The sequence below is a fragment of the Polyodon spathula genome, chromosome 19 (genome assembly GCF_017654505.1).
Source record: "Polyodon spathula isolate WHYD16114869_AA chromosome 19, ASM1765450v1, whole genome shotgun sequence".
NCBI lineage: Eukaryota > Metazoa > Chordata > Actinopteri > Acipenseriformes > Polyodontidae > Polyodon > Polyodon spathula.
Window position 1 is genome coordinate 29,306,820 of NC_054552.1, and position 27,616 is coordinate 29,334,435.

General features: G+C 37.5%; 1 protein-coding gene across 2 annotated transcripts in view; it reads left to right on the forward strand.

Moving 5' to 3' along the window:
- LOC121294786 (S phase cyclin A-associated protein in the endoplasmic reticulum-like) overlaps positions 1–27,616 on the forward strand; it is a 96,833-nt gene that overhangs the window by 24,039 nt on the left and 45,178 nt on the right. For both annotated transcript variants that reach the window (XM_041218869.1, XM_041218870.1), the window contains exons 10-22: positions 2,131–2,325; positions 2,665–2,740; positions 2,918–3,035; positions 4,034–4,145; positions 4,428–4,568; positions 5,631–5,786; positions 6,856–6,998; positions 7,572–7,653; positions 8,240–8,392; positions 10,871–10,978; positions 17,254–17,390; positions 24,962–25,027; positions 25,687–25,813. In XM_041218869.1, coding sequence (XP_041074803.1) covers positions 2,131–2,325; positions 2,665–2,740; positions 2,918–3,035; positions 4,034–4,145; positions 4,428–4,568; positions 5,631–5,786; positions 6,856–6,998; positions 7,572–7,653; positions 8,240–8,392; positions 10,871–10,978; positions 17,254–17,390; positions 24,962–25,027; positions 25,687–25,813 — 1,614 coding nt within the window. The remainder of the gene's footprint in view (positions 1–2,130; positions 2,326–2,664; positions 2,741–2,917; positions 3,036–4,033; positions 4,146–4,427; positions 4,569–5,630; positions 5,787–6,855; positions 6,999–7,571; positions 7,654–8,239; positions 8,393–10,870; positions 10,979–17,253; positions 17,391–24,961; positions 25,028–25,686; positions 25,814–27,616) is intronic.

Here is a 27,616-nt window from a genome sequence, read left to right on the forward strand (position 1 = left end):
TTGTACCAGATCAGGGGACCTTGTCTTTCAGTTTCCAATTTCCAGTCCCAGATGTAAATTACACTTTATAGATTGGTAAGCTGGGGTTACAACACAGGCAATTGCTGTTTCCTGCCTTTGCTGTATTGTTCATAAGGAGAGAGGAGTTTTCTGTATAATTAAAATGTTACTTGCTGTATTTAGTTTGTGCCATTCAAAGGTTTTTTTAAATAATCTATTTGTTCAACCTTTTCCTCTTCAGACATATTATCTACGAATTAGTTTACTTTTTCTTTTCTTTTTTTTTTTATATTTAGAGAGCTTGGCATTTGGTAGTCACGGTATTGTAGTTCTGTCCCATTGTAATATAATGACTGCTGTATCTTCTTTAAACTAATATTAAAAATTATTGATAATAATAATAATTGATATTATAGGATGTGATGTCTGTGCAGGGTTATCCAATTAAACACAGTTAAAATTATTTATTTATGTATTTAGATTTTTTCTGTAGATATGATGTAGATGACCCTTACTGAGGTACATACACAAATACAATTTTAAAGAAGCATTCACATCATGTAAAATGTCAATTCCAGTTTCCAGTAGTATCTGAGGGGAACCAGATGCACTGGGAGGCGGTTCAGTGAACCTGGGTCTGGAGCTTTCAGGTTTTTTTTATTTGAAGGACTCTGTTCATTGCAAGCCACGTGACACTGAGCTGACTGCTGTTCATGATCATTTCCAGATAACGGTTGTGTTTTTTTTTTTTTTTTTTCCCCTCGGTCTAATTGCGTCTAAAAATGTTTTTTTTGTTTTTTGTTTTGTTTTTGTTATTTTTTTCCTGACATGCCTTTTAGACCAGTTGCCTCGTGTTGAAAGCTACTAAAGTTTTTCATGAACAGGTGGAAAGCTGTATACTAAAGAGGAATCCATTTTTCTCAAGTCTGTATTGTTTTTTGAGTCCTGTTACTGTAACTTTTTGACCTCTACCTCCTAGAATCGAATATGTTAATTAGACGCTTGTTTTTTTTTCTTCTATAACCAGTTTATACTTGGATGCTTACTGCTTTAAATAACGATCAGCATTTCATGAGTTAACAAGCGATGGTCCCTCCAACTCTATGGGTAGCATCAAAGTTTATCTGGCAGCACTTGGGCTTGAATATGAAGGCCTGCTTAAAATAGTGAGATAAATGGTTTTTTAATGGTCCTATGGGAGTGTTATCTAAACCAAGATCAAACAGGGATTTTGGTTTGTGTTCTAGTGGCCGAGACACCTCTCTGGGTGGCTTTAGATAAGTACTGCAGTGTTTAGACTCCACAGAGGTGCTTGTTAGACGAACAGCCACGGCGTTGAGAGAAAGCTCATTCACATTTCCCTCATTAGTTACATTACATAGCACTTTCCTTAAAGAACTATTGTTCTATTGTTAAATCATTCATTCTGTTATTGTTTCGGTTGTGCTAAAAAAAATTAGTTGATATTGGATTAAAATACAGTGTAATATGCCAGGGATAGAAATTGTGTAGGAATTTGAGCCTAATTATTCACACTGGCTTAAGCTCATGGTAGTGCATGGAATGGCTCAAATGGATATGCAATATCCATCCTGGTGCATTATACTGGCTGCCATCTGTAGTTCAGAGCTCAACTGCCTCAACCTTTTCTAACTGTTCTTTGGGTTTTCTCATTCCATCTTGGCAGCCAACTGACATTTTTGGGATGTTTTTCTTTGAGTGTTGCTAAGTGTTGTTTACCTTACAAACAAAGTAGGGTTCTTAAAGTTTTAGATTTTCCTTCAAATTAAGTCATTTCATTTTAATGTGTTTATTGTAGTCTTAACTGGTGAAGTAGATAAAGGTCTATTGTATTTGTATTGTTCAATATGAGAACAAACTCTTTTAAACAGGTTTGTATTTTGGTGAATGTAAGTGTTCAGTTGTGTTTATTTTTAGTGTTTATCAGTATTGATGCATGTTTTACCCAGTATGGACTCTAGAGTATAGAATAAACCATATAACTATATTCTAAAACAACTGTACTTGTTATACATAAATAAATCATCAATCAACAAAGCAAGAAGGCTTGACAGTGTGGAATTTGTATACATCATGCAAGCACTTGGACATTTTTGTTTGTAATTGCAGCATTGCCAACACTTTCAGACCCAATCCATGGCAGAAGTTTTAGCAAAGAAGGAAGAGCTGGCAGACCGCTTGGAGAAGGCAAACGAGGAAGCCATCGCCAGCGCTATTGCTGAAGAGGAGCAGCTGACGAGGGAGATCCAGGCTGAGGAGAACAATGACTACAACCTGGAGGCAGACAGTGAGGGCGACTTCTCTGTAAGTACACTGGCCTGTATTCTGGGGGTTGGGGGGGTGGGAGGGGATGAGAATTTGATCGTCAAAGGAAACATGTTTGATGGAATTCCTCACCTGGTCTTTTAAAAATATCTTAACCTTCATTTTGTCAATTTGGAAAATGGGATTGTGTTTAATGAAAGAGTAGATTCTTGTGCGGCTCAACCAGTTTGGTAATTAATATTGAGAAGGCTTCCTTTTGGTGCTCTGTGGGGAAAATTTAATTTTTAAAATGGAATTTTGCTGGGACTGCAAAATGATATTGCTCCATCATGACTGTGTTATCTAAACTGAGTACGTTCCTCTTTTCTGTTGTTATAGGCTAGCATAGGCAGTGGAATTATGTCCTACTGTGGCTTGTCCATGGATTGGAATGAAGTCTTAGCTGATTATGAAGGTATTTTTACCAACTTTTATAAATGTCTCCTGTTATCATTTGGGATTTGTAAAGCTTTAACATTTTGTTCCGATCCACAATGCAGGAAAAACTTGATTATCCTCTTCAAACAATACTAAAAGATGTTCACATATTGTTGCATTGTGTTGATGTTGCACTGGATTTCCTTGTCTTTAGCCCGAGAGCCATGGCGGCAGAGCACTTCCTGGGGGGATATAGTGGAGGAAGAACCAGCCCGCCCTCCTGGCCATGGGATTCACATGCATGAGAAGCTCTCCTCCCCTTCACGGAAAAGGTGAGCCTTCAGCCTTTAGAATATATATTATTCATATTTTGTCATATGTTCTATATCTCCATCTTTTTTAAGAAAAAAAAACAAACCCAAAGCCATACACAAAGACATATGTTGAGAGAGGCAGGACGGTAGCAGCCCTACAGCTGCTGCTTCTTGTGCCCTCTTGTAGCTGTGTGGAGTGCGCTGGATTAGCATGTGTAGCAGGTCTAAAACTGGGATCTTAGGACTTTCAGAATGTCTGCTTATTGGGAGGAATACTGTCTTCTGAACCTTTCAGACCTCATAGGGGAGCTATACCTTTGTAAGGTAGTTTTTCATAATTGCTTAGTCCTCCGTTGTAATGTTTCAAAGCTATAAATGACTTATACGTAGTAGGCCTTAACTTAGCATTCAGAATTTGTTTTCCTCTGTGGTGACAGTTTTTATGGGAGGAAAAGCTTAAAGCAAAGGTTGTATCATGACTTAACCCAAAAAACAGCCATGTAGCATGTGAAAAACAGCACCTGGAAATGGATGCTGTTTGTGATATTTTATGTTCATTGTATTATAACAATGATTAACACATGCTGTGCTGACAACTAGAACTTTCTACCTGTAGGGAGTTCTCATGAGCACAGAGAGTTTAATGCACTGTGACAACACCTGGTAGTTTAGACGAGGAATACATTATCATGACATGTGACGTAACAGGACAAGACACCTCTAGCTAATACTGCACCGTGTATGCAGAGTCCACTGTGGCACAGCCGTGTAGTTATCTTCTGCCCTTGGTGTGCATCTCATACGTTTGTAATTTTTTTTATAAATTATTTGCCAATTCCCATTTTATTAAGATGACAAATAACAACTTCCATGAACAACATATCGTAGGAAAGCAGCGTCCATAATGACCCACCGCCCTGGTTGAATTCCCTCTACTCTGAAAGTTGAAGAAAGTTTTGTTGTTTCTTTTAACACAATGCTATAAGCTTGTAAATATATTCAATATTTGTTGACAGGACAATAGCTGAATCTAAAAGGAAGCACGAAGAGAAGCAGCTAAAGGCGCAGCAACTCCGAAAAAAACTAAGAGAAGAACAAACTCACAAACTGCAGAAGTTGTTAGAACGAGTGAGTACATTTGTTATTTGATAACGTGGCTGTGTTTCATAAATAAACAGCAACTTTTTATGACAGTGACAATTAAGAGATGATGGGAAAGTTTAAACTCTGCCTATCCAAGCAGTGACCTTTCTTTTTGAGAATGCCTCCAAAGCTGGCCGGTGACAATTCTGTAGTAGTTTTGTGAAGTTTCCACCTCAAGTCTTTGGAAAAAATAAACTTGATGAAATGATAGTACCTGTGGAATGGCTGCAGTGTGCTGACCCTGCCTTGCTCTGCTCTCTTCCTCAGGAGAAGGAGGTCAGGAAGTGGAAGGAGGAGCTCTTGGATCAGAGACGGAAGATGATGGATGAGAAATTGCTCCATGCAGAGTTTAAACGAGAGCTGCAGTTACAGGCCATCATTAAAAAGGCACAAGAGGAAGACGCTAAGGTGAGAGAATAACAGGATAAATATTTAATTGGCTTCCATTCCCTGTAATCACTCAATACCACACCCTCCTTTTCAAGGGTGTTGTTATTTTGTAGTAGCTGCTAGTTTATAATTTTAGTCTATTTATGTAGCTTAACAGGTTAAAGTAAAGATTCTTGTGTTTTTGCACAAGAAGCATCTGGATGGTCATTTTTACCAGTGGATATGCTGCTAACCCACCTTTTGTGTTAATGAAAATATTTCTTGCGTAATTAACACGTTTTCATACAACCTTCATAACTGTTTTATGATGACATGCGTGCTTCATATATATTAATGTATTCACATGTCTTCTTGCATCCTACACAGGGCAGATGCTTTCTATCCTTGTTTTCACCCCACCTTTTGAATTTAACTTTGCTCTAGGGCCTCCTAAAGGTCAAAGTTAATTGATTTCAAGTGGAACTGAAAAAGCTGCTTTGAGGTATGATGCAGTCAAGCTGTATCATTAGTTGCTAGCCCCAGCATGCCTGTTTGTATTCCCATTCGGGCTGCTAGTCATTGAACTGAAAAAACATGGCTGTTAATGTGTTCCAGTCAGTTAGCAGAGGAGAAAATCTGGTGGCTCCCTGAGACCTTGCATGAAGCGGCTAGACTCCGGGTTTTGTGGTTTCTCTTTTTGCGGGTTGATTGGTAGCCGTTTGCATAACTTAGCTCATATAAGTTAATGCAAAACATCTGTTGGAAGAGGTTACTGTCATTTCAAATTTGAGATTTTGCTGGTAACTTCTTAAATTGAGGTATATTCTTTTATCTGAACTAGACTAGTCGTTTAGATAGTGTATTTACAACGTTTTCCTTGGTGCCTATATAGATGGTTTTCTCCTTGAAAAGATTTTACACATTTGAGCTACACATTCTTCACTGAGCCAGAAGTGGACATTCATGCGCATTTCTTTGGGGAATTAAAAGGAGTTGCACAAGTCTAAACGATTAGCAGTGTTACTCTAATGTGCCGTATTTGATCCTCTTCACTTGCCCATTTAACAGACTTGGTGACCTTTTCATTTTCTGTATCTGCAGGTGAATGAGATTGCTTTTATAAACACTCTTGAAGCACAGAACAAAAGGCATGATGTCCTGGCCAAGCTGAAAGAGTACGAACAGAGGCTGAACGAGCTGCAAGATGAACGCCAGCGGAGACAGGAGGAGAAACAGGCGCGTGATGAGGCTGTGCAGGTATAGATCCAGAGCAGCTTGCCATGTGTTTTTGGTAATCCAAAATGGTATAATATCGTAACCCACCAGAGCGAAGCCTATACATTGTGTTGTTTTGCTGTGGTTCACAATATTGTGTTTTTAAATCCAGAAATGGAGCTAAAGCCTGTTTTAATAATTTAACATTTATAACAGAAGCACATAAATGCACAAGTTTTTTGTACCGCAGGGGAATTGCATTATTCACTCATATTATATTATACTTGCTTGTTTTTATAGTTTAGCAATCCCTTCTCCAGTTTACTTTTTTGAAGATGCACTTATGTAGCATTATACTACTGTACTATATTTACACTGATACTGTATGTTTGATGGCCACCTTAATGTATTGCTGCATCTGCTGACGGGTCGCCCTGTAATTGAGTTGTGGCATCTCACTGCGTCAGTATTACCTTGAATAAACAGATGTTACATGTATTGATATTACATTCCACTGTACATTCCCTAGGCAGAAAGAAGCATTTTTGTTTAAAAAGCTACTTTTTTCTGATTTAATTGTTTTTAAATATCCAGGTTTTTCCAGATTACTGATATAAGGTTTGATGGCCAATTTCCCATGTTGTTTAATTAATAATCACTCTTTAAAGCAAATGATAGAGAAATGCATTGCATGTATTTTAGTGGCAGCGGGCTCCTGCCGTGGTCATTGGAGAGCTCTTATCTCTAGCTGTTCTGTTTCTAGCAGTAGGTGTCACTCTGGTCACAAATGATCACCTCCTGAAAGGGACAGGGGACAGAGCTTTAAGCTGGCCAGCTTGTCCTTTTAATGCATGTGAGGCTAAGTTCCATTGACAAGGTGCTGAAAACTTGGCTTACTGGACCCCACTGGAAAATAATTATCTCTGCCCTGGGAACTGGGACATCTTTTACAGTAGACAAGGGACAAGAAAAATTAAACTTACTTCACATAAAACAGGCTTTTTTATACCAGATTGTGGCATAGTTCAAACTATCTATAAACCATGGCTACATAAATTTGAGAGCAGGACACAGAACTGGGGGCACTGCTTAAGATATTTTGTTTTGGCAGGAGCGCAAACGAGCCCTTGAAGCAGAACGGCAGGCCCGGGTGGAAGAGTTATTGATAAGGAGGAAAGAGCAGGAAGCTCGAATCGAACTGCAGAGACAGGAGAGAGAGCGGGCGCGGGAGGATGCGGCACGGGAAAGAGCTAGGTCTGTGGCCTTGACAGGCAGCCAGGCAGCTCCTTCTCACTGATCATTTCTCTTTGTGTTTTTGAGAATGTTGTGATTTGGCAGCATTACCAGCCAAACAGAGTAGTGGTTAACCAAAGCTCTTTTTAATTAGGAAATATTACCTCAAGTTTGAGTTTACTCAGTTTGAAATGAGTCTACTGGCACAGGCTACACCTCATTCCAGACCCTCTCTATATAGGAACATCTTGAGGGAGAGGAGGGTGTTTCTGCCCATTTGAGACCTATTAAGAGGTAGTCTGATGATTGGAAGATATTTAAAATATTTGTTCAGTATGCAATAATGTTACAAGAATGTATAGCCTGATCTCATAAAAACAAATGGGAGGATAGCTTCTTAGAGCTTTTTTTCTTCAAATTGTTATTTCTGAGAATTGACCCATATCGGCTGACCTGATACTTGATTAAAATAGTAGACATACGCATTCATATACATACAAGCACATATGTTGCAGACTCTTAATGAAGAAATGTGTTAATAGAATGCTTTTTATAGTCCTGGTTAAATGTGTCTTCTGTATTCTTCTCTTCTAGAGATCGAGAGGAGCGACTTGCTGCCCTGAGTGCAGCTCAACAGGAAGCCATGGAGGAACTGCAGAAAAAGATACAGCAAAAGGTACATACATAAGCAATATAGTGTGTCAGTAGGAAGGTAAACATTAAACTCAAGGAGACGAGCATCCTTATAAACTGCACTGCTACTATTGCTACTTATCAATACAGACTCGCACCGTCTGAAGCCCTAGTGCATGTCATTGAGCTGTTGTGTCAGCCAGGACATGGCAGTGATTTTAAAAGGTTGCTGTGGAGCAATACTAGTACTGCTGAACAGTACATTGATTTAATGGGATTGATTTACTCTTTTAAAGCACATGTTATAGTCTTCAGCAGCTGTCCACTAACTTAAGTAGCCTCATTAGCTCAGCTCTCACCCTCCTTCATGTCAGGCAGGCTATTATTAAAATGACATTGTTTAGATATGATTATCTGAAGATACCTCCAGACCTTGATGTAACTGAAGCGGATAGGTACCTGTATGTCAGAATATGAAAATGTTACCACTTTGAATCACATGTTACCGTTGCCCCTTAGTATAGCGCCACTGCTGAAATATTACAATAGGATCTTAGAAGATGCCTCTTTACAAATGTTTTTATATAAAAACATTTTTTTAAAAATTGTATCCTCCTTTTTCAATTCAGCATGACGAAAGCAGCCGCAGACACATGGAACAGATTGAACAGAGGAAAGAAAAGGCTGCAGAGCTCAGCAGTGGAAGACACGCCAATACTGACTACGCACCCAAACTCACACCTTATGAACGCAAAAAACAGTGTTCGCTCTGTAATGTGACGGTAAGAGAAAAGCCGCCTTTAGGTGCAGCCCACAATTACTCAATACATACTGCTTTATTGGCTTGCCTCTGTTGTTATTTTTTTGTAGTCTTTTGGTCCATGACATAGCTTTTGGGTACCATACACTATGGCTGTCAGCTAGCCTAGCTGTGAAAAACTGGAGTGTGAGCAGGCAGGAGGTGTGTAGGAACCAGTTTAAAAGCGCTGAAGTGAAATGGTGGCAGGTGTTCTGGGACACAACTAAACAAATTATCTCGATAAGTGAAGTATCTCCATTGCAAAATACAACATGTAACATTTACATTTAAAACATGAGAACATTAAAACAAGTTTTAATGCCTAGATGGTTATTCTTAATAAAACAGAAGGAAACCTTTCTGAAAGCATCCAGTTATCTGGAACATGCTTATTATCTGGAACATGGAACAAGGAGAAAAAAGCACCTTGGAGATTCTCTGACCTGTTTTTTTTGCCCTTGGCCAGCATTTGACTCAAGTGATCATCCTTAGGTCAGCAGCAGGCACTCTGTTTAATTATATTGACCAGCTTGAGGTGGTTGTTTTTTACCTTTTCTTCTCTCCAACACAGACACTAATCCAAACCCCATAGATCATCCTGGTCAATATTCAGAAAGAAAAAAACTCCCAACATTTTTAATTATGTGTTTCAAGGCTTGACAAATGGCATACCCAAATTTGTTTTATGCAAAACAAAAGACTGGAACATGTGGGTTGATTACAAAGCAAGAATATTTAATATTTGATGATTCTTTGAGTGCCAAGTTTTCAATACTCTAGTGTACATTTTCTTACAGTTTTCTATGCACTTTCTATCCAAGTGTTGAATAAAGATTTACAGGAATGACTGGGTTAAGAATGCACTGTAGGAATAACAATAATGACAATTGTTTACAGGTACCTGTTATAATTGGGTGAATGTTGTATATGAAAAGTTTTTGTAAAGGTCACAATCTGAAGAGCGAAAAGTTTAAAACAGAATTTGAAATGCATACATTGGCTTAAATCAACTAACATAAAATACATTAAAGATTTAAATAACTATGTGCTGTTTTTTTTTTTTTTTTTTTTTTTTTTTTTTTAAAGGGTTTATACAAAATACAGCAATCAAAAAAATGTAGCTCCAAGAAAGGATGCATTTGGTCACCGAGAAATGTAGATAAAGATAGATAAGGAAAAAAAGGCTCCAGAGAGATCATTCACACCTTCAGGGCTGAGCTGAAGAAGGAATTCTGATGTCAGTGAAGATGTTACGGGCCTCCTGCCAAAGGGCCATTTGCAAAGCCTTTAGAGTCTGGTTTCAGTGAACACTAAAAAACAATGGAGTGGAACAAAGTAGAAATAAAACCTTGTAAAAATCAAGAAAGATCAAATAAAACCTTGGGAATGAGACCGGTACAGACTAAGAGACTGCTGTGTATAATCAATATTGATCCATGTAGCCCAGAGCAAACCTTCAAGCAAAATTATTATTGGTAATTATTTAACCAAAACATATTCCCATAGAGCTGCATAGATTTTTTTTTCAAAGGGAATGGTGCTCTTGGGTCGGCGCACCAATGGAAACCAAATAAATTCATGATTATATGACTTGTCCACTCCTCAGCATTGTCAGCAGTAGTGGCACTGCAGTTATAAGTATTGGTTGAAACAAATATGTAGAAAACAAACTATTATAAACCCCGGGAACTCAGTTTCCCTGAGTAATTATTGCTGGTTCGAATTAAAACAACTCTAAATCAAATTTGAAGAAAATTACAGTTGTACAGATGTTTACCCCTCCTTAAACCCTGAGAGTGGCACTCCTCCAAGCACCATGAGAGAAAAGTGACATTTATGGGGCTCTCCGCCACCAGGAGATATTGCTAGTCAAGCTGCAACAGTTCATTTACAGACCAGGGTTATCCAGACAAAAAAGCCATAAAGGAACAATTTAAATTTGCCATTTACAGGCTGCAGTGATTCAGGCCTTAGGTATCAAGTTCTGTTCGAATGAAGAGTCACAGGCCCAATACGTGTCTCCACGTATCACTGTATTATTTAGTATGCGTTTTTGTGTACATATTATTATTATTATTATAATATTATATTAATAATAATATTATAATAATAATAATAAAATAAATACAATTTTAAAAAGCAATTAAGCAAATATCTAAAGCAACTAAAAACTTAAAGTTTATGAACATGAGCAGGCCATTCGGCCTATCATTGCTCAATTGACAATCCAACATCTAACCCTGCACGTGAGAAAATATGTAAGTGCCAGCAAGGGTCCCATTTGAACAGTTTTAAATTCCAGCAATACTGAGATATGCCACTTTGTTTCAGATGAATTGCCTTGATGACTGCCAATAGCCTAGCTGTTATGTATTGAGTCATCACACCTGCTTGTGGTCATATATTCTCACCCATAGAGCCAGCTCTACCAACTGTTTCTGTTCTCCTTCTCTGATTGCAGATCACCTCTGAGGTGTACCTGTTCAGCCACGTCAAAGGGAAGGGACACCAACAGGCAGTGAGAGACAGCAGCAGCATCCAGGGCAGGGAGCTCTCCGACGAGGAAGTGGTACGTGAATTACAGAGAGAAGCTTTCACGGTCCTGCTTGCAGTAGGAGATTAGCCATATCACAGCCCTCCTGTGCTTTTGACAACTGTTGTGTTATATGCCTCACCTCTTGACCTCCATACCTTCTTCATTCAAACCTCTACCATGTGCAATCTCTAATGCCTTCCACTTTAATTCATTTACGTTAGTTCTTCAGTCTCTTTTTCTGCTGGCTTAAATAATGAATACAATGTTTGCAGCATGACACTTTCACATGCTGGTGATACACTGCTCAGTGCAGACATAGGAGATGATCATGCCTATAAGAATTAACCATTTAAAAGGAAGTTTCTGAAATTGTGACTAAACAGCTAAATTAAAAACATGCATTTTTTATTCATTCTACAATTCAAATGAATTTAAATGTACTGGCTGATTTTAACGATTTTAGATATGGAGGTGTTTTGGCTCAACTATACAGAATTCATAACATAGTTTTTCACTTTTAATAGGCTATTTGGCAACTGAAGATCCCAGGCTTTTTTTGAAGGCTTGTAATAGGAACCCGGATTATTATGACCGGTATTGGATCAGTGCCTCTGGAGAATACAGCAGCTTATGTCAATGCGTAGCTTTGCAATATGCATTTGCTACTTACAGTTATTGCTTGTATTCTGTCCTGTTTTAATATTATATATGCTATGCCTGTGACCCCTTGTGTTTGATGTATTGGATTCTTTATTGTTCACCTCTAGCCTTATACAAAGAAATGATCGCTGACCTCTCAAAGCTGACACTCCAGCTCCTTCCCTCTTGTGGTGTTTGACACATTTTTATTTTTGAAGTGAATTTCATTTAAGGACTGCAAGAAATCAGGTAGCCATCGCTTGATGAAGTGTGGGGTGTGAGGGGTTGCATGTCCGGGCCAGGCACAAGTTAAAGGTCACATTCATAAATTGCAGTTGTAACAGAAAACTAAATTGAAATTCCCAGGGTGTGAGCAGAACCCTTGAAGTGTTCCCACCCACTTACTCCGCTGGCTCATGGGTGCTCTGTCATCTCATAGGCAGGCCTTACTGCCCAACACAAAATCCATTCCATGGAAGTGGTCAGACTCTATGCATGTATTAGACCACTTCCTAAGCCAGGACAGTGACTTAAATAAAAAACACACTAATGGTCATTCTGCAATATTAATCTGCAGTGTCTGGGTATATTTAGATCTAGTGAATTTTACTAAATCCTATACCATATTTTTATAAACTAGGTAGCTAAGTAAAGAGAGTTTAAATCAATTTTAAAACCGGCTCCGAGATTAACCTTTAAATCCACTGCCAGTTAACATAGCTACTGGTGGCAGCTGGTGTCAAATGAGGAGGAATTTAGTTCTGAAGTTTCACAGGTTTAATGTATAATGGTTAATGTAGTTTAAAATATTACTGCAATACAGTAGTCATGTTTCAGTGTTGAAGGTAGTGGGTTTGTGCTTCAGTCAGTGTAGTTGAGAGTTGATATCTGGTGTAAGTTCAGGAGCTGTATGGGGCAGGCAAGTGTGGAGTTGGCCTTGTAACTCTATTGTGTATAAATGTAAGAGAAAATATCCCACAGAAGTATATAATAGCCCTTATTATAATCAGTAGTTGATATAAACAGCTTAAATATACTTTCCATTTTCTATTATATGGAATGAATATTAATAATGTAAAAAGGAAGTGAAGGTTATGTTTTGAATAATGAAGCCTTCTGTAACTGTGTAAGCAGGTTGCCACTGCAGTCTCTCCACGCTGTCCATCACTGACATTTCCTTTGAACTGTGCCTTGCTGTGTCATATGTAGAAGGGGCATCAAATCTATCATTTCCCAGAGCTGGTGAAGCCAGCTTGAGAGCCTTTGTAGCAGAGTGAGGAGAGAAAAGAGAAAAGATAGGTGAACATATCATTTTGACATAATGAGATAATAAAATGACAGATTTACTGCCATCATAGGTGTGATATTTTAAATAGTCTCTCATATTACCCTGACAAAAAGCAGACGGTGTTACTGTCAGCCTCTCGGGCCCCGGGCTACCCTCTTTGTGTCCTTTTTGTCTTTTTCCTACAAAAGCCATTACTCCAGATCAGCTGGGGATGGTTGTTTTCTTGAATTCTCAGCTTTTACAAAAGTACATATTTCAGTTAGTCAGATTACTGAATAAATTGGAAGCTGTTCAATAAATCCTTTCTTCTCAGAAAATATTAAAGTTGCAGCCATTAGTTATGTAGCAGTATCAGAAGTTGTAATTTTAAAGAAAAATGATGTGATAAATTTCTTGCCTTGAGATGCCACACTTGAAAGAATTCAAAGATAGCAACATTTATTCCTTAGTAATGGAATACAGAAGTAAACAACATTTCAATGCACCTCTTGTAGCAAACAGCTCTTCTGATATTAATAGTATTGACATCTGGGCTGTAGGCGCTGTCGTGTCGGCTTTCTAACAGATGCTCTGTATTGTATAGTATCTGGTCAGGAAGATGCTCCTGATATATGATCTTTTAGGAAAAAGGTTTGGACAAACCTAATCCTTTTAACGCAGTTTATAAGGCCCCAAGACCGTCATTGTTCAGGCTTTTTTTTTTTTTTAAAGGTGCTACAGAAATAATCACGTTTAGGTAAACAATAAACAAGATAGGTGTTGCCCCTTTTAGGAAGATTGCAGAGCATCTGTCGGTCGGGTCAGGTCAGGCTGAGCTGGATGAAGTAGCACTGTGGTCTGGGATGCATTCGGTTATTCCTTGGGGTGCACGAGAATAGCCAGTATAGAAAATGGCCTGTAAAGTACATAACACTTCCAGCCAATAATAATACTTTTTCTTCTAACATTTATTTTGGCACTGCAGTGTCAATAATATTTTAATAGCAGTATAGCTCATAAACCATGCAGGTTTGCTGATGGGTAGGCCTCAATATGGCACCCAGTCAATGTCCAAGAGCTGTCAGCCCTGCTGTGAATGGGCACCTGATATGAAGTTGTGGAGCTGTAAGGCACTGGCTGTGTCATTCGTGGATAGTAAGGGCACAGAATAAGTACCTTTAACAGTGCTAGCCCCCATGTGCATGCCATCAGACTTTAGCCTTTACACTTTTTTGAATTGCTTATGAAAGATTGTATTGTATCACACAGTTGGGGTGCTCCCGCTACGGATATACATTTTAGCAGAAATGTATCAAACTAAATTACATTTAAAAAAAAAAAAAAAAAAAAAAAGTGTATGCATAAACTATACAAAACCATGTCGAGTTTATTGATTTAGAAAGAAAAAAATGAAACTTGTTTTAAGATGGCTTTTAATATTTGAAAAATAATTCATGTCTGACAAATCCCTTTTTTTTTTTTTTTTTTTTTTTTTTTAAACATTAATGTCCTTTCAAGTAAGATTAATTTGATTTAATACGGTTTAGATTTACCCTTCATTCACAAGTATTGGCTGCCAGATATAAACAGGTATACTCTTCATTCCTGTGTTTTGAAGGCTACTTGAAGCAGAGAATCCGCTATTTCTACAGAGAGGACTCCCTCATGCATGTACTATTTAAAAATAAATAAATAAATAAGACATTGTCAAAATGTTTCTTTTTAAATATAAATGATCTTTTGTTTAAGTAAATCCCTCTCATTTTACTTTTCACTTTTCTTCTAGTTCCTATACAGTGAATCATTTTTGTCTAAAACATTGTATTTTTTTTTTTTTTTAACACATTGTATTTATTTTTTTTTTTTAAATGTATTTCACAGTCCTTTGGGTGGAACTTCAACTTTAATCTGGGGAGCACACTTTTGATTTCTCCAGTCTATCTTCAGGGCATTTTTGTATTCCTGTTTGTTGCAACAGAAGGCATTACAGCCGCAGTTCTCTTTTTTTTTATATTAATCCAGCCTGCTGCACATGAAAGGTGAGAACGCTGAGAAACACCTCGAGCCTGGGATCTCCACTTTGGTAGCATAGCATTCTTTCTCTTGTTGTGTGCCTGACAGCTCCCAACTCTGCAGGCCCTCGTGGGCTGATAAATGAATAAGCTCGTTGAACTTTGTAGTGCTATTTGAGTCGCCTATTAAACCCCAGATTAGATCAGAGAGGGGGGTGAGAGTTGGTAGCGGGACGCTGGCTGCTTCCTCATTCATCATTCTGCCTTGTCCTCGTGAGGACAGTGTTTGTGATTGTCACAGGGCGGCAGGGGCGGACAGCTGGTTGGCTGCTCCTTGTGTCTGAAGATGACTGGTTAGCCGTCTTTCAGGTAGTATATATTTCAGAGGCAGGGATTAGCCGTGTTTTGTTTCTGCTGTCACTTGGAACAAGAAGGGGCATTGCTGGGCAGATTGTAGTCCTGATAAGTATAGCCCTGTATTCTACACCTGCAGGTGGATAGACTGGTTATGTTTCATCCCCACCACCCACACCCAAACACACTGAACTGAAATGCCAAGGAAGGTGTTCATTTGCAATAATTGTCAGTGGACAGAAAATGACAGTCGCCCCAAAGGTAAATCATTAGTCATTATTCACTGGGTGTCTCGCTGGGGGTTGGTTCACTTGCCTTACTTCTCCCAAACCTTTTGGGTGCAATGATATGTCCAGATAAATTCTGTAATAAACAGTGGATCTTGCTGTTGCCACATTATTTATAAATGTATTTTATTGACCGAGTATATTCCAGCCCATATCGTCTCCTTGATCATAGAGTCTCATTACTGTGCTATTCACTCTCTCAGCTGGGTGGACAAACAGAACTACACTGAAATATGTCATTCTGCATGAACTGACACATTGCCTTTTTCTGATATGTTACACATTTTGAAAGCATGTACAGATTATTTTTATAGATCAGGTGCTTGCCATTCTGTATCTGGCTGATCCAGATGGGAATGGATACCTGGTATAAAATCTGTGAAAGACTAGAGCAGTCAGGCATGATACCAGCCAGAGAATCAAACCCATTCAAACAATGCTAAGCTTGTTAACTTGAGTTTGCTCAGCCAGGGCATAAAGTGAATGGAATGAGTTAAAATAAGTTTTAAGGATGGATGTACAAGGTAAACTTTATGTCTTTCAATAGCAAAACCAAGGCGTTGCACCCACCTGTTGCTGTTGTTTTAATAGCATTTAACAGCGAGTAATAAGAGGTTGGCACAACAAATAATATTATAATGATACAATGATAATGACTGTTTTGCCGATAACCTTTATATATAAATTAGATCTTGTTATATACTGTCCGATCTAATTTATATTATATACTTATAATTTATAAGATTATCTATTACTGCAGGGTATGTTTGCAATTTCAAAATCAATTTTGAACAGCTTTGCAGATATCACGTGTATCTCGCACAGATTCTTAGACTGTTTTGGTGAAGCTTGTATGAAAAGATACAATAAAAACAGCATCGCGGTTGTAATGTTGGCCACATCATTCCTCCACAATAAGCTTTTCATTTGAAATGGCAACGCCTTATTTGGACCTGGAAGCCATCACTAGTTGGTGCTCTGCTCCATGGCAAATTCCTCTGGAAGTTGTTGTATCTTCAGATACTGATTAGCTGGCCGCAATGAAGCTGTTTACAGCAATAACAAAAATGACAAAAAAACGCACTTTGTTTGAAGTGCCGTAATTGTGCAAAGCAATAGACTGCTGGCCTTGAAACTTGGAAAGGTCATTTTATGATCATGTTAACGTTTCCTTATATATGCATGGATGCACAGAATCAACAAGTAATGTTTTAGAAAGATTTTGGAGCCAGGGAAAATGGAACAGAATTAAACAGTATAGATATCACAAGAAAAAGCTTCAATTATTGTCTTGTGCAAGTTCTATTCCACTAAAGCTGTTTTAGTCATCTCTGAAAATGTGCCTTCGCATTTGCTTCAAAATATGACCTAGGGTAAGATTAACTGTATTTTTTTTTTTAAATAAGAAATACAAAACTGGTTATCTGGGTTAAAATTGTACAAAGACTAAAGACATGTCAGAAAAACAATAGTTTCAGATTCCAGTCTCTCTTGTAAGGGGAAGAGTTCTGCAAACATGCCTACCTTTCATGGATTGAAGGTGTAATTGTACAGAGGTCAACTTTGAGGTCATGGTGGTCGCAGTTGTATTAAGTGAGGTTTTAACTGCATGTTTGTGCCTATATTTTTCCATTTTTAAAAAGCATCCAGTAATTGAATGATGTCATTAGATTTTGATAGTTTGGAAATAATAATACAAGTGAAATAAGATGGAATATAGTTCTAATTTCTTTCAAATTATTCATTTAGGAACACCTTTCCTTAAAGAAGTACATTGTGGACATTGTGACTGATAGCTCTGTGCAGGTGGAGACAGTGAAAGACGGAGAGGAGAAACAGAAAGCGAGGAAGAAAGCGAAGAAGCTTCGAGCTCGGATGAACTCCAGGTAACACATCCATCCCATCTTGTGGAAGGAAGGGCATTACATGTAACAAGCGGAGGAAAAGCATGCAGTTATTTGCTTCATGGTTGTATTAAAAATAACACTGATGAGCTTAATTTATAGCCACTTTCTGTGATTGGGGGAGAAAACTGAAAATCGATCTGGAGCCCTTGCTTTCACCTGTTAAGAGCTTTTCACATAATTGGCTGCCAGCGGGCTGCCAAAACTGGAGCCTCCTGTAGTGTACAATAGTATGTTAAAGTATGTGTAAACCATGCCTATTTTTCTTCCCTGCTATTGATTTTTAAATGAAGTATCAAAGAAAATCAATAGTAATCAACAAATAGAAGGCAGCATACTTTAGTGTCAGTTCCCAGGGCTGAGCTTAATCAATTTTGTTGCCTGTCACTACAAGAAAAAAAAAAAAAAGTTGAAAACATCTTGAAATGGAAAGTGAGTGATCGGATGCGCAGTTTGTCATTGGGTTGAACTGAGCTTATTGCATCATCTTCCTTGAGTCGCTTCGTGACTTCAGTGTCACCTGCTGTAGTTATTCCTATTTAAGACATTATTACCACATCCTAAGGTCCTATATCGTATTACTCCCAGTCGGACAGAATCAAAGGCACTTGTCTGACAAGCTTGATGAATCTTTTACTGAACTGTGAAACATACAGTCTACCTGACATTCCTTTTCGGCACCAAATGCTTCAAAGGAACCTGTCAGTGCCATGTAATTAATTATTGAGTGCACACTGTAACATGTGTATCCACTGAAACTGTAGGGTAACTTAAAGATATAGGGGGGACTTCAGCTGGCAGTGTTATATGCATATGAAACTTTGGCAAAGACTGCCGTTATCACCTCAACGCTCGATACATCTGCAAAGATAGTGGCCATCACAGCATTTTTTTTTTTTTTTTTTTTGCATACTATGGTTTGGCGTTCATCGACTTTTTACACAGAGATGTATTTATAGAGCCTTTAGCATGCTGAGATATTCATGGGTCTAGAGCATTTATTGTCACATTGAAAGCTTTATGGTTGCAACCCAAATTGAGTGATTATTTGCATCATGCTTGTTTTACTGAAGGATTGCTACAGTATATTCCACAATACAAGAAGTTCTTGCTAATTTGTTATCCTTCTTTAAAGTGTTTCACAGAAATCCTTTTTTTGTTTATTTTGTCTTATCATTGTACCATCAGTTTCTGAACTAAGAAGTTGCTTTACGGGTCACTGCTAAATAAGCCTGTGAAAATGCAAGCTGAAGAGGGGCGTATTCAAAGTGACCTTTTGATAGACAGCCTTAAATGTGTGTTTACACTTCCTGGGTCAGTGTTTCAGTGCCTCTCTGCTGTTGTCATCGCCAAGACATCTCTATTGGATTACCAAATTTTTTAATAAATAACATTGGCTCCCCTCCCCCAACAACCTTGTACTTACAAACTCTTTCTTAGAATTTTGACAATACTGTGTTTTTTTTGTCATTTTATAGGAATAATTAAAATATATAAATTGAGCCTGCACATAAAATAAAGTACAACAGTTCCCTCACTGACTGTATTTTAATTGGCACTAAACTCCAGAGACCAGGAAGACCATTTAGAAAGTGTGTCACTGAGTTAAGGTGCATTTGGTTCAGTTGTTATGACGCATTAAACTTACATTTTTGGAATCTCTCCGTTCTTGTCCTTTCACACTAAAATGCAGCTCTTCTAAAAGCAAAATCGATTTTATTTCATTAGTGGGGTACCCCAATCTGCTAGTCGCCAGGTCTTGGTTCTGCAATGCGGAACGCAGGACTGTAAAATATTCCCTGTCATTCACTTTCCTCTCCCTGCTGTGAGAAGTACTTAGTGGCTTTTAAAGGTCATGAATGTACAAAAATGTTTTTTAAAAAAAGGCTAGCAGTCAGCCTCACCTCAGCTGTGAGCCTTTCCTGTTGTATGGGCTACCACTGTGTGTAAATATCAATTTTATCAATAATATACAAAGGGATTGTAAAGTCGCTTTACCATTTTGCACTGCTGCTGTAAAAAAAAAAAAAAAAAAAAAATTAAAAATCCTTCTCAAATTGAAGGATGACACTTATCAGGAAGTGAAAATGTTGCATCATGCTGTTTTTAAACAAAGGGATTGCTTGATTGTCCTCCCGTGTGTAATTATGGGGTGGAGATGTCAATATTTAAAGTGTTTAATTTTAGTAGTTTTATTTTATGGCTGACAATGTATTCGATGCTTTGCTTGCGTCCTTCAGAGGAGCATTAACACAATCCTCACTGTTTTGATTTTACTTTCTCGAGATATACTTTACAACAGAAGCTCTGTTTATTCAGCAAAAAGGTGATCTAAGCTGTTGCATGACTTAACAGATTGCTGTTCGATACACTTGTAAATGGGATGTTATTTTCATAAAATGTGTTTTTCATAAATTTCATACAAATCCATATAGTTTAAAAGCTTAGTTGACTTTGCAGCCTGAACAATGCTCAAACTTAATACTTAGGAAACTTTTATAGCACGTGTTTCTTATTGGCTTGTCCTAGCATTTGTGATATTTGTCTATTTACCTTAATACATTCTTGCAGATTGATAACATATGTTAGACTTAATACTTGTGCATATAGGTTACAAGTTTTTGTTTGTTTCTGTTAAGATATAAAATAGGGAAATTGTGAGTCTATTTGATCCATAGTGTCCTGTAATATGATGATGTTGATTACCTTGAAAGTACATTTAGGTCTTTGGAATATACTGTCACTTTTAAGAAATGCATTTTCCCTTACAAGTCCTTTAGTGTTAGCTGTATACCACAGCCAGTAAAGGTGAACGAAGGGACATTTCATGATTAATTGATTATTAGTTCTGCATTGTAGCTTTGTGTTTTTTAAACTGATTACTAATATTTATAACCTAAGCCCATTTAACTGAGCCTGCTGTAGCAGGTAATATATTGCTTAGCAATTGCCTCTCATTTAACCCCAGTGACTGTAAACCTGTCAGAGTAGAATAGCGTAATATCTACATTGATAAAGTAGGGGAATATTGTCTAAGGTTTATTTGAAATCTGAAGCGGTTTACATTTCACCTGTAATGTATAGTTGATAAATGTCTTACATAGAGCAATAAGAATATAAGAATACTGTCTGTACCAGTATGCATAAACAGTAGTAGCAATGCACTTTGTGCCTTGAAATCATTTGTAGCAGTGGGCTCAATCTTAGTCTTTAGTGGGTAAGCATCTGTATTTGTGTTAATTATGGTGTATAACCCTTGTCTCCTTGTAAATTTACAAAGTCACAGATTCTGTCACATCTGTTTGATCATTTGGTGCAAGGTCTATAAATGAAAGCAGTCTTAATTAAAGCCACACTTCAAACTTCCCCTTGTTTTACTGCTATTGAATTTCAGTAATTTGCTCATAAATTGATTTTAATATACATACAACACTGATGGAGATGTTAGATCTCACACATATATTTAAAAAAAATGCTTAATAATAATAAAGGGATTGCCTTCATTTCTAATGTAACTGTTAGCACATGCTTTTAAATTATGCTGTGGTCGTGAAAAGCATTATTGCAGTAAATATGAAATAGTTGGATGGACGAACCAAAAGTAACAGGATAGGGATCTTTCTTAAATTAAAACCCGATCATGCATTTAGGGGGAATTTCAGCCAATGCAAGCTCTTTAGTTTGACCAATAAAAACAGAAACTTTTTTTTTTTTTAAAGAATGATTTATTTAACCAGCCAGATCTATAGCCCAATAAGTGTTGCATTTAAAAAGCTATATTGTGTATTGAGTTTATGGATCTTGTTTGTTTCCAGTAGGGGTGGTGATAAAAGTCATTCTGCCTTGTCACTTTATTTGTTTAAACCATGTACTCATATGGTCTCTTGAGATCTACCATTGGCACAATTAAAATTGTATAACCTATATGTAAATTGCAGTCACTGGAATGTTTAGTCTCTTTATAGCTGAGATGTTAAAGCAGTGAAAATTGTTGCCATCTTAATAATGTAGTATTTAGGTACACGAGTGAGCTGAATTTCAAAATGCATGAAACAGGACATATTATCACATGTGCATATTATGAACAAAAGCAATTTGGCAATAATTCCCTAATCAAGCAGCATAGGGTAGATTTGTCTGCAGTTAAATATGCAGATGGTAGAGGAACTCTGCTAACTATATCGGCACCTTCCAACACGTCCTGCTTTTGACCCCAAGGAAAACATGGGAATTGGATGACAAGAGACGCTTTCAGGTGTTTCCACCAAAGCTAGTCCCACCAGGTAATGGAGACAGAGCGTCTTCCAGTCAGGGTTCACTGGAGACATCTCCTCAAAGCTAAACAACTGTGTAGCCCTAAGGGATGGCTGTCTTCAGCATTTTCCTATAATTCATTATATTAGCAACCGACAATGGAAAGAGCAGTGCGCAAAGCAGCTCTTTAATTCTACAGCATACCAGAAAGCTGAACTTCATTTCCCACATTAAGTTTCATCCTGTGTATCAGGACATCAGTTTTGACCTAATAAGAAAAGGTCCCCAATAATAAGAATTCCCTTTATCTAACTGTGCACAATCTGCATTATAATTAACTGGCACAAGCAGGCTTGTTTACTCTGGAATGACACACAGGATTGATACTCTGGGATTGTGTCATGTTATTGCAGTATGTTTGTATATAGTGTCAGTGGTCACGATAGCAAATGTAATCAGCACTGCACCTCGGCTCTGACGGATCAGCAATGTGTAGATTAGAAGTGCCATTTGAACAAACCAGTTTGTGTGTGTGTGTGTTCATGGCTTACTGTTATCTCTCATTGAATTGTTAACCAAACCATGTTGTATTGAAATTCCTGAATCAGAACTGGGAAAGTAAGATGCTTGTTTTTAATAGTGTCCATATTTCTGAATGTTAAATACAACAGATGACAAGGTATAAAATGCTCTACTGGCCTCTAAAGTTTACAAGTAGAATGCAGGACCTAAATAGCCAATTCTACAGATCACTCACATGTTTTGTATTTGAATAATAGATTACTTCCAGGACTAATCCTAGTGTTTATGAAAAATAAATGTGAACCCCTTCCAGGCCCTTTTGGCAGCTATCAAAAGTCTGTTGCATTTCATTTGAGTTGTTTATTTTATTATTATTTTTTTTATTATAGTCCTTCAAGAAACAATTGCCAGTTTCTAATTTACGCATATTCTTTAGTTATATATACTAAATTCTTGTGTCTTAATGCCCCCATGGGTTATGTGTGTGAAGGCTCTTTACTTTTTTTTTCTACATTTTCTTTTGTTCAGGCACTGATAAAGCACACACATTTCCTGTTTATTTTCTAGCCAAACTGTGCTTCTGCCAAATCAGTTTCTAATGCAGATAGATTGTAGTGAAGTCTGGCTAAGGCTGATTGGCAAATGATGGCTTTCACCTGTGATTTCCAGGTGTGTTGGAGCCACTGTAGGCAGCAGCAGAGCAGCCCTGTCTGAGAGCCTCTACAGCTTTGGCTGTCTGCCAGCATAAACATAAATACTCAAGTGTCTGAACAGGTTTCTTCAGCTAGCACAATAACAAAGATCCGAAACTCATTCACAGTTCTCTGGATTTCCAAACCACAACTATGACACACAGAGGGGTTCAAATTGAAAAAGCTATTTATCTGCAGTTTATAAGATCACCTGCAAACCATATATCATAGAAAGAGGCACAATGTAAAACATGCACTGCTGTTGTGAGCCATATAAATAAATGTATCCATTAATTAAGTATTTGTAAATTACACTTTGTTGCTGGGGAGGAGAGGGATTGGTGGAAGAGGTGTAATTAACATTGTTCATATTAACCCACTACTCCTGGTTAACATGAACACTTGTCTGGTGGCTGCTTAGTTGCCTTTTTTGACAAAACCAATGAAGTCGTGTTTGAAAACATCTGTAGAAGACGTTGTAGTACAATAACACCAGACCTGGGAAGCTGGTTTGGAAAGAGGTACTGAAAGAACTGGATCTGTTTTTTAATGCTTCTTTCTATACAGCAGTCCATAAAGATTTCTTGAAAACAGCCTTGCTCCATTAGGTTCCCTTGGCATTTGCAGTTTATATTAATCTGTGAGGAGCACGCTCTTTGTGGTTTGATCACATTGTCATTGTCGCTGGCAGGAGACGCATGGCTTGTTGTTCTTGGCTGGGTTCCTGCCATGTCCACCATGGTGACTGCAAGCTGTTTTACTGGATGGATAGTTTTGTTGAGTCCTGATCAGTTTGGTCAGAGCACTGCTCAATAGCTTTTGCAGGCTACCAGGGTAGTTTGTGTTCTTTATCACGTGAGCAATGGTCAAAGATATCTTAACTAGACTACTGTAATTCTGGGGATAGCTGGTAATATTACCCTGTCTGGCAGATTAATATGATAAGATTAAAGATTGTTTTGTTTTGTCTCATTTCAATTCCATTCTTACTTTCTCATGGCATTCCATGTGCAAATTACTGTCACATCAAGAACTCTCTATCAGATCTGTAATTTTCCTTTTGTTGTTCTTTGTCAGGGTAAAGATACAAACATTACCTTTTTGGTTTTCTTCATTTTTTTTGCCCTTGGGCTTCTTGTGTTCTTCTATCGAAGCAAAGTCATTGACTAAACAGTTCCAGTCATATTGTGAAGTTTTCTGGGAATGTATTTTAACGTGACGTTTTTGTTTTATCTCCTTGACACTGACAGTAAATCCCTGGGACTGCCTGAATGACTGGCCTTATCTTTTACCCTGGGGTTTATATCAGACCAAGTTCTTTCCACTGGTTCCTCTGTGCCTTTGGAAAGCGTCCACATTTTTTTACATATTGCAAGATGTATTCTGTTTTACCTGAATAATACGTTGCGTTATGGATTTGTGAATTTAGATCATCAATGGTTCCACTTTGAGCATAATGCTGTTGACTTGTCTCACTGGATGACACACTGAGTTTGTGACCTGAAGTAATTTCTACCTGTGGTATTCAAAACTTCTTGTGACACATTAATGCTGGTAACTAAATGTCTGCATAGAGCAACCAAACAGGAAAGATAGTCAGTAAATATGTTTGCTTCCTGCACTAAACAGGACTTTGGTATATTGCACTATAACCTTTTTATGGCTCTGTGGTGTAGCAAACACTTTTTAAATATTACATGTCCCATGAATGCATTGTAATTGCACGGACTGGTATGGTGTTTATTACACTTTTTAAAGTTTAAAACAGTATTTGCATCTTAGGAATCCTGTAACTCAAACCGATTCTGAGAAAGACAGCATTATTTCTGCTTCTCTAAGTGACCACACAGTACAAAGGTAACCCTATTTAAGAGAGAGATGCTTGTGTCTTTGGGAAAGAGGCTACAGGGGGTATGAGGAACAAGCAAGAAAGTGGAGATAAGGACAACAAACAAAAGGGACAGGCTTGTTTGGCCTAATGACCTTTTCCTGTTCCTAAATGATCTTGTGCTCCTACATTTGTTGAATAGATCTGATTTTATGTTCAGTTATTGTTTAACTTTTGTTTTTGTTTTGTTTCTAAAGGGGAAAAGAGTATGAAACCTCTCTAGAAGCAAAGATTCAGGTTCCTGACTCGCCATATAAAGCCAAGTGAGTAGCCTGTTTAATTACATATTCTAACGGCCTGATTATAATTTGCATGGGCTATCCAGTTGGTATGGGTTATTGAAATCCACCTGAACACTTCGCAGGCTAAGTGTGCTGAATATATTACTGCAGAGTATTTGGGGTTAATTAACCTGTGTGGATCTTGTATGTTTTGGGATTTTAAATTAAGTACCAATCAGGGCGCCTGGTTTTCAAAGATACCGGTACATTTATTTTAAATTTATTCTGTCATCTGATGCACAGCAAACAGAGGAGGAACGTTCATCTCAATTAACCCTAAAATGTTAAAATGATGTGTTGGAGAGATCCTGGGCTGATTTTTAAATACCACCAAATGTATAAATGGTTACAGTATGGATCTTGGTGTACCAAGCTTAAGAAATTCTACTGCAAATGTCAGACTGAAAAACAGGTTGGATGAATTTTACTGGTGGTTTGGAGCTTTGAGCAACACAGCCCTGAAGGTAGAAAAGCACTCTGAAATGTGCAACTGTACTGTGCAACACAGGGAAGTAAACAAATGAGAAATTAATATGGGTTTCCTAATAGTGAGCATTTGAAGGGGAATACTAGGCTTTACCTTAGAAGCGAGTTTTTGGTTTGGTTCCTGTGATTACAATTTGTTCTTTATTGCACCACAGGTTACAGAGGCTGGTAAAGGACCTGGTGAAGCAGCTCCCGGGGCAAGATAGTGGTCACTGGACAAACAACAAGGTGTCTGGCCTAGACAGAACACTTGGGGAGATCTCAAGGATCTTGGAGAAACAGGTACTGTTTCTTCCAGAGCAATAGCAGCTTTACTGATTCCTATTTTAAATGTTTCAGATTTTCTAGGTACTACTGTACATACTTTGTCAGCAATCGATGGTGGCATATGTTGGAATTCTAAAAGAAAGTTCTATGAGGATCATTTCTAGAAATCTTTCTCAGTGTTTTTTAATTGAAAAAGACTTCTTGCACAAACTTTATTTAGTGTGTAGTATTACTATAGAGTTGAAGCAGGTGTGTACATTAATTATATGACCATAGAACAAACATTTAGCAAATTCTATGTACCTTGTTTACTTCTTTTATTGCTTATGGATATCCCATTGTTCAGACATGTCTTCCACCAGGGTTCAATGAACAAATGCAATAAAGTATTGTAGCCAGTAATTAGAGTAACCATGAGGAATCGTTTTTGTGAACTGCCCTGTGTACCAACAAGCTGCGTGATTAACTTGCAGAAAATAGTTGTTCTGTGTAGGTGGATCGAAAAAATATATTGCCTCGTTTTTTCCTGGCATATATATTCTATCCCACCTCCAAAATGTCTGCAGCCGTCAAAAAGAAACAGAATACACAGACTCATTTGGAAATGTGCCAACTAAAAAAAACAATCATTCAGAAATGTCACAGCTCTTGCCAACAGTAAAAGGTTATTGAGCTTCTTACTGTGCAGCTTAAAGCTCTGCCAGTGTGCAGAGAGACGAGACTGTTGTGTGACCTTCCTCTACGTCACCTGTTGCCAAAATAGACAGTTACATAATCATTGCAGTGGAAATAATTCCTACAGAATGTGAAAAACATTGACGAGACTAATTTTTCAAGGATTTTAAAGTCAATTTTCTCCAGCCCTTCAAAGTCGTACTTGGCAGTGGTGACAATGAACACATGATTTCTGTGCAGAACACACAGAACATGCAATCTTGTGCAAAAGGTATAGCAGTTTGGCATGCTGTGCTGTCCCCTGGAGATATCCCATGTTTGTTCTTTATTTTACATTTCAAGTTAATCTGTATTTTGGCACTATTATAGTCTTCAAATTTGAGATAATCGTCCATGAGATTCAGGTTTGGCAAGGCTCCATTTTGGATTACGCACTGTCCCGTTTTTGGCCAGCAACAGCTGCATACTGCATTTCCTTTCCAGCTTCATGTGCCCTGCTGTACCCAGTGAACCACTGACACAGCAGCCAGATTTAGGGGTTGGCTTGGTTCACCAATTCATGTACAGCTAACTTTTTGCATCATCTAGAATTCATGTATTGAGACATCTATTAAAAAAAAAAAGCAAAAAATATATGAACACAATTTATTTATTTACTCAAAGAAAGTACAGGATAACAATTAGGCTGCTGTGTGTTACAGTTGCATATTTATGAAGAGTTTAATATATGTCAATGTATTTCAACTACTTCACTCATTTTTAAATATTTTCAAATGGTAATTGCTTTCCACAAACCATATTTAAATATTTTGAAATAAGTTACTTTCTGGAATCTGTATTTCATTATTTTTAAATAATAGTTCCTTTCTGCAATCTGTATTTAATTACTTTCAATTATTTACAATTTGTATTTAATTATTTTCAAATAATTGTTACTTTTCACAAACCATATTTATAACTATATTTATCCCAGGTCTGGTTATAGAGTGGTATTAGGGCTAATAAGCGCATTTATTAACATCTTATAGTTGGCTAGTCTCTCCTTTTTAAACCTTTTGTGTATTTTTTTTTTGTATTTTTTTAAAATAATATTTTAGTTTTATATTTGCAACGGTTACTTATATACTATATGAAGTTTGAAAG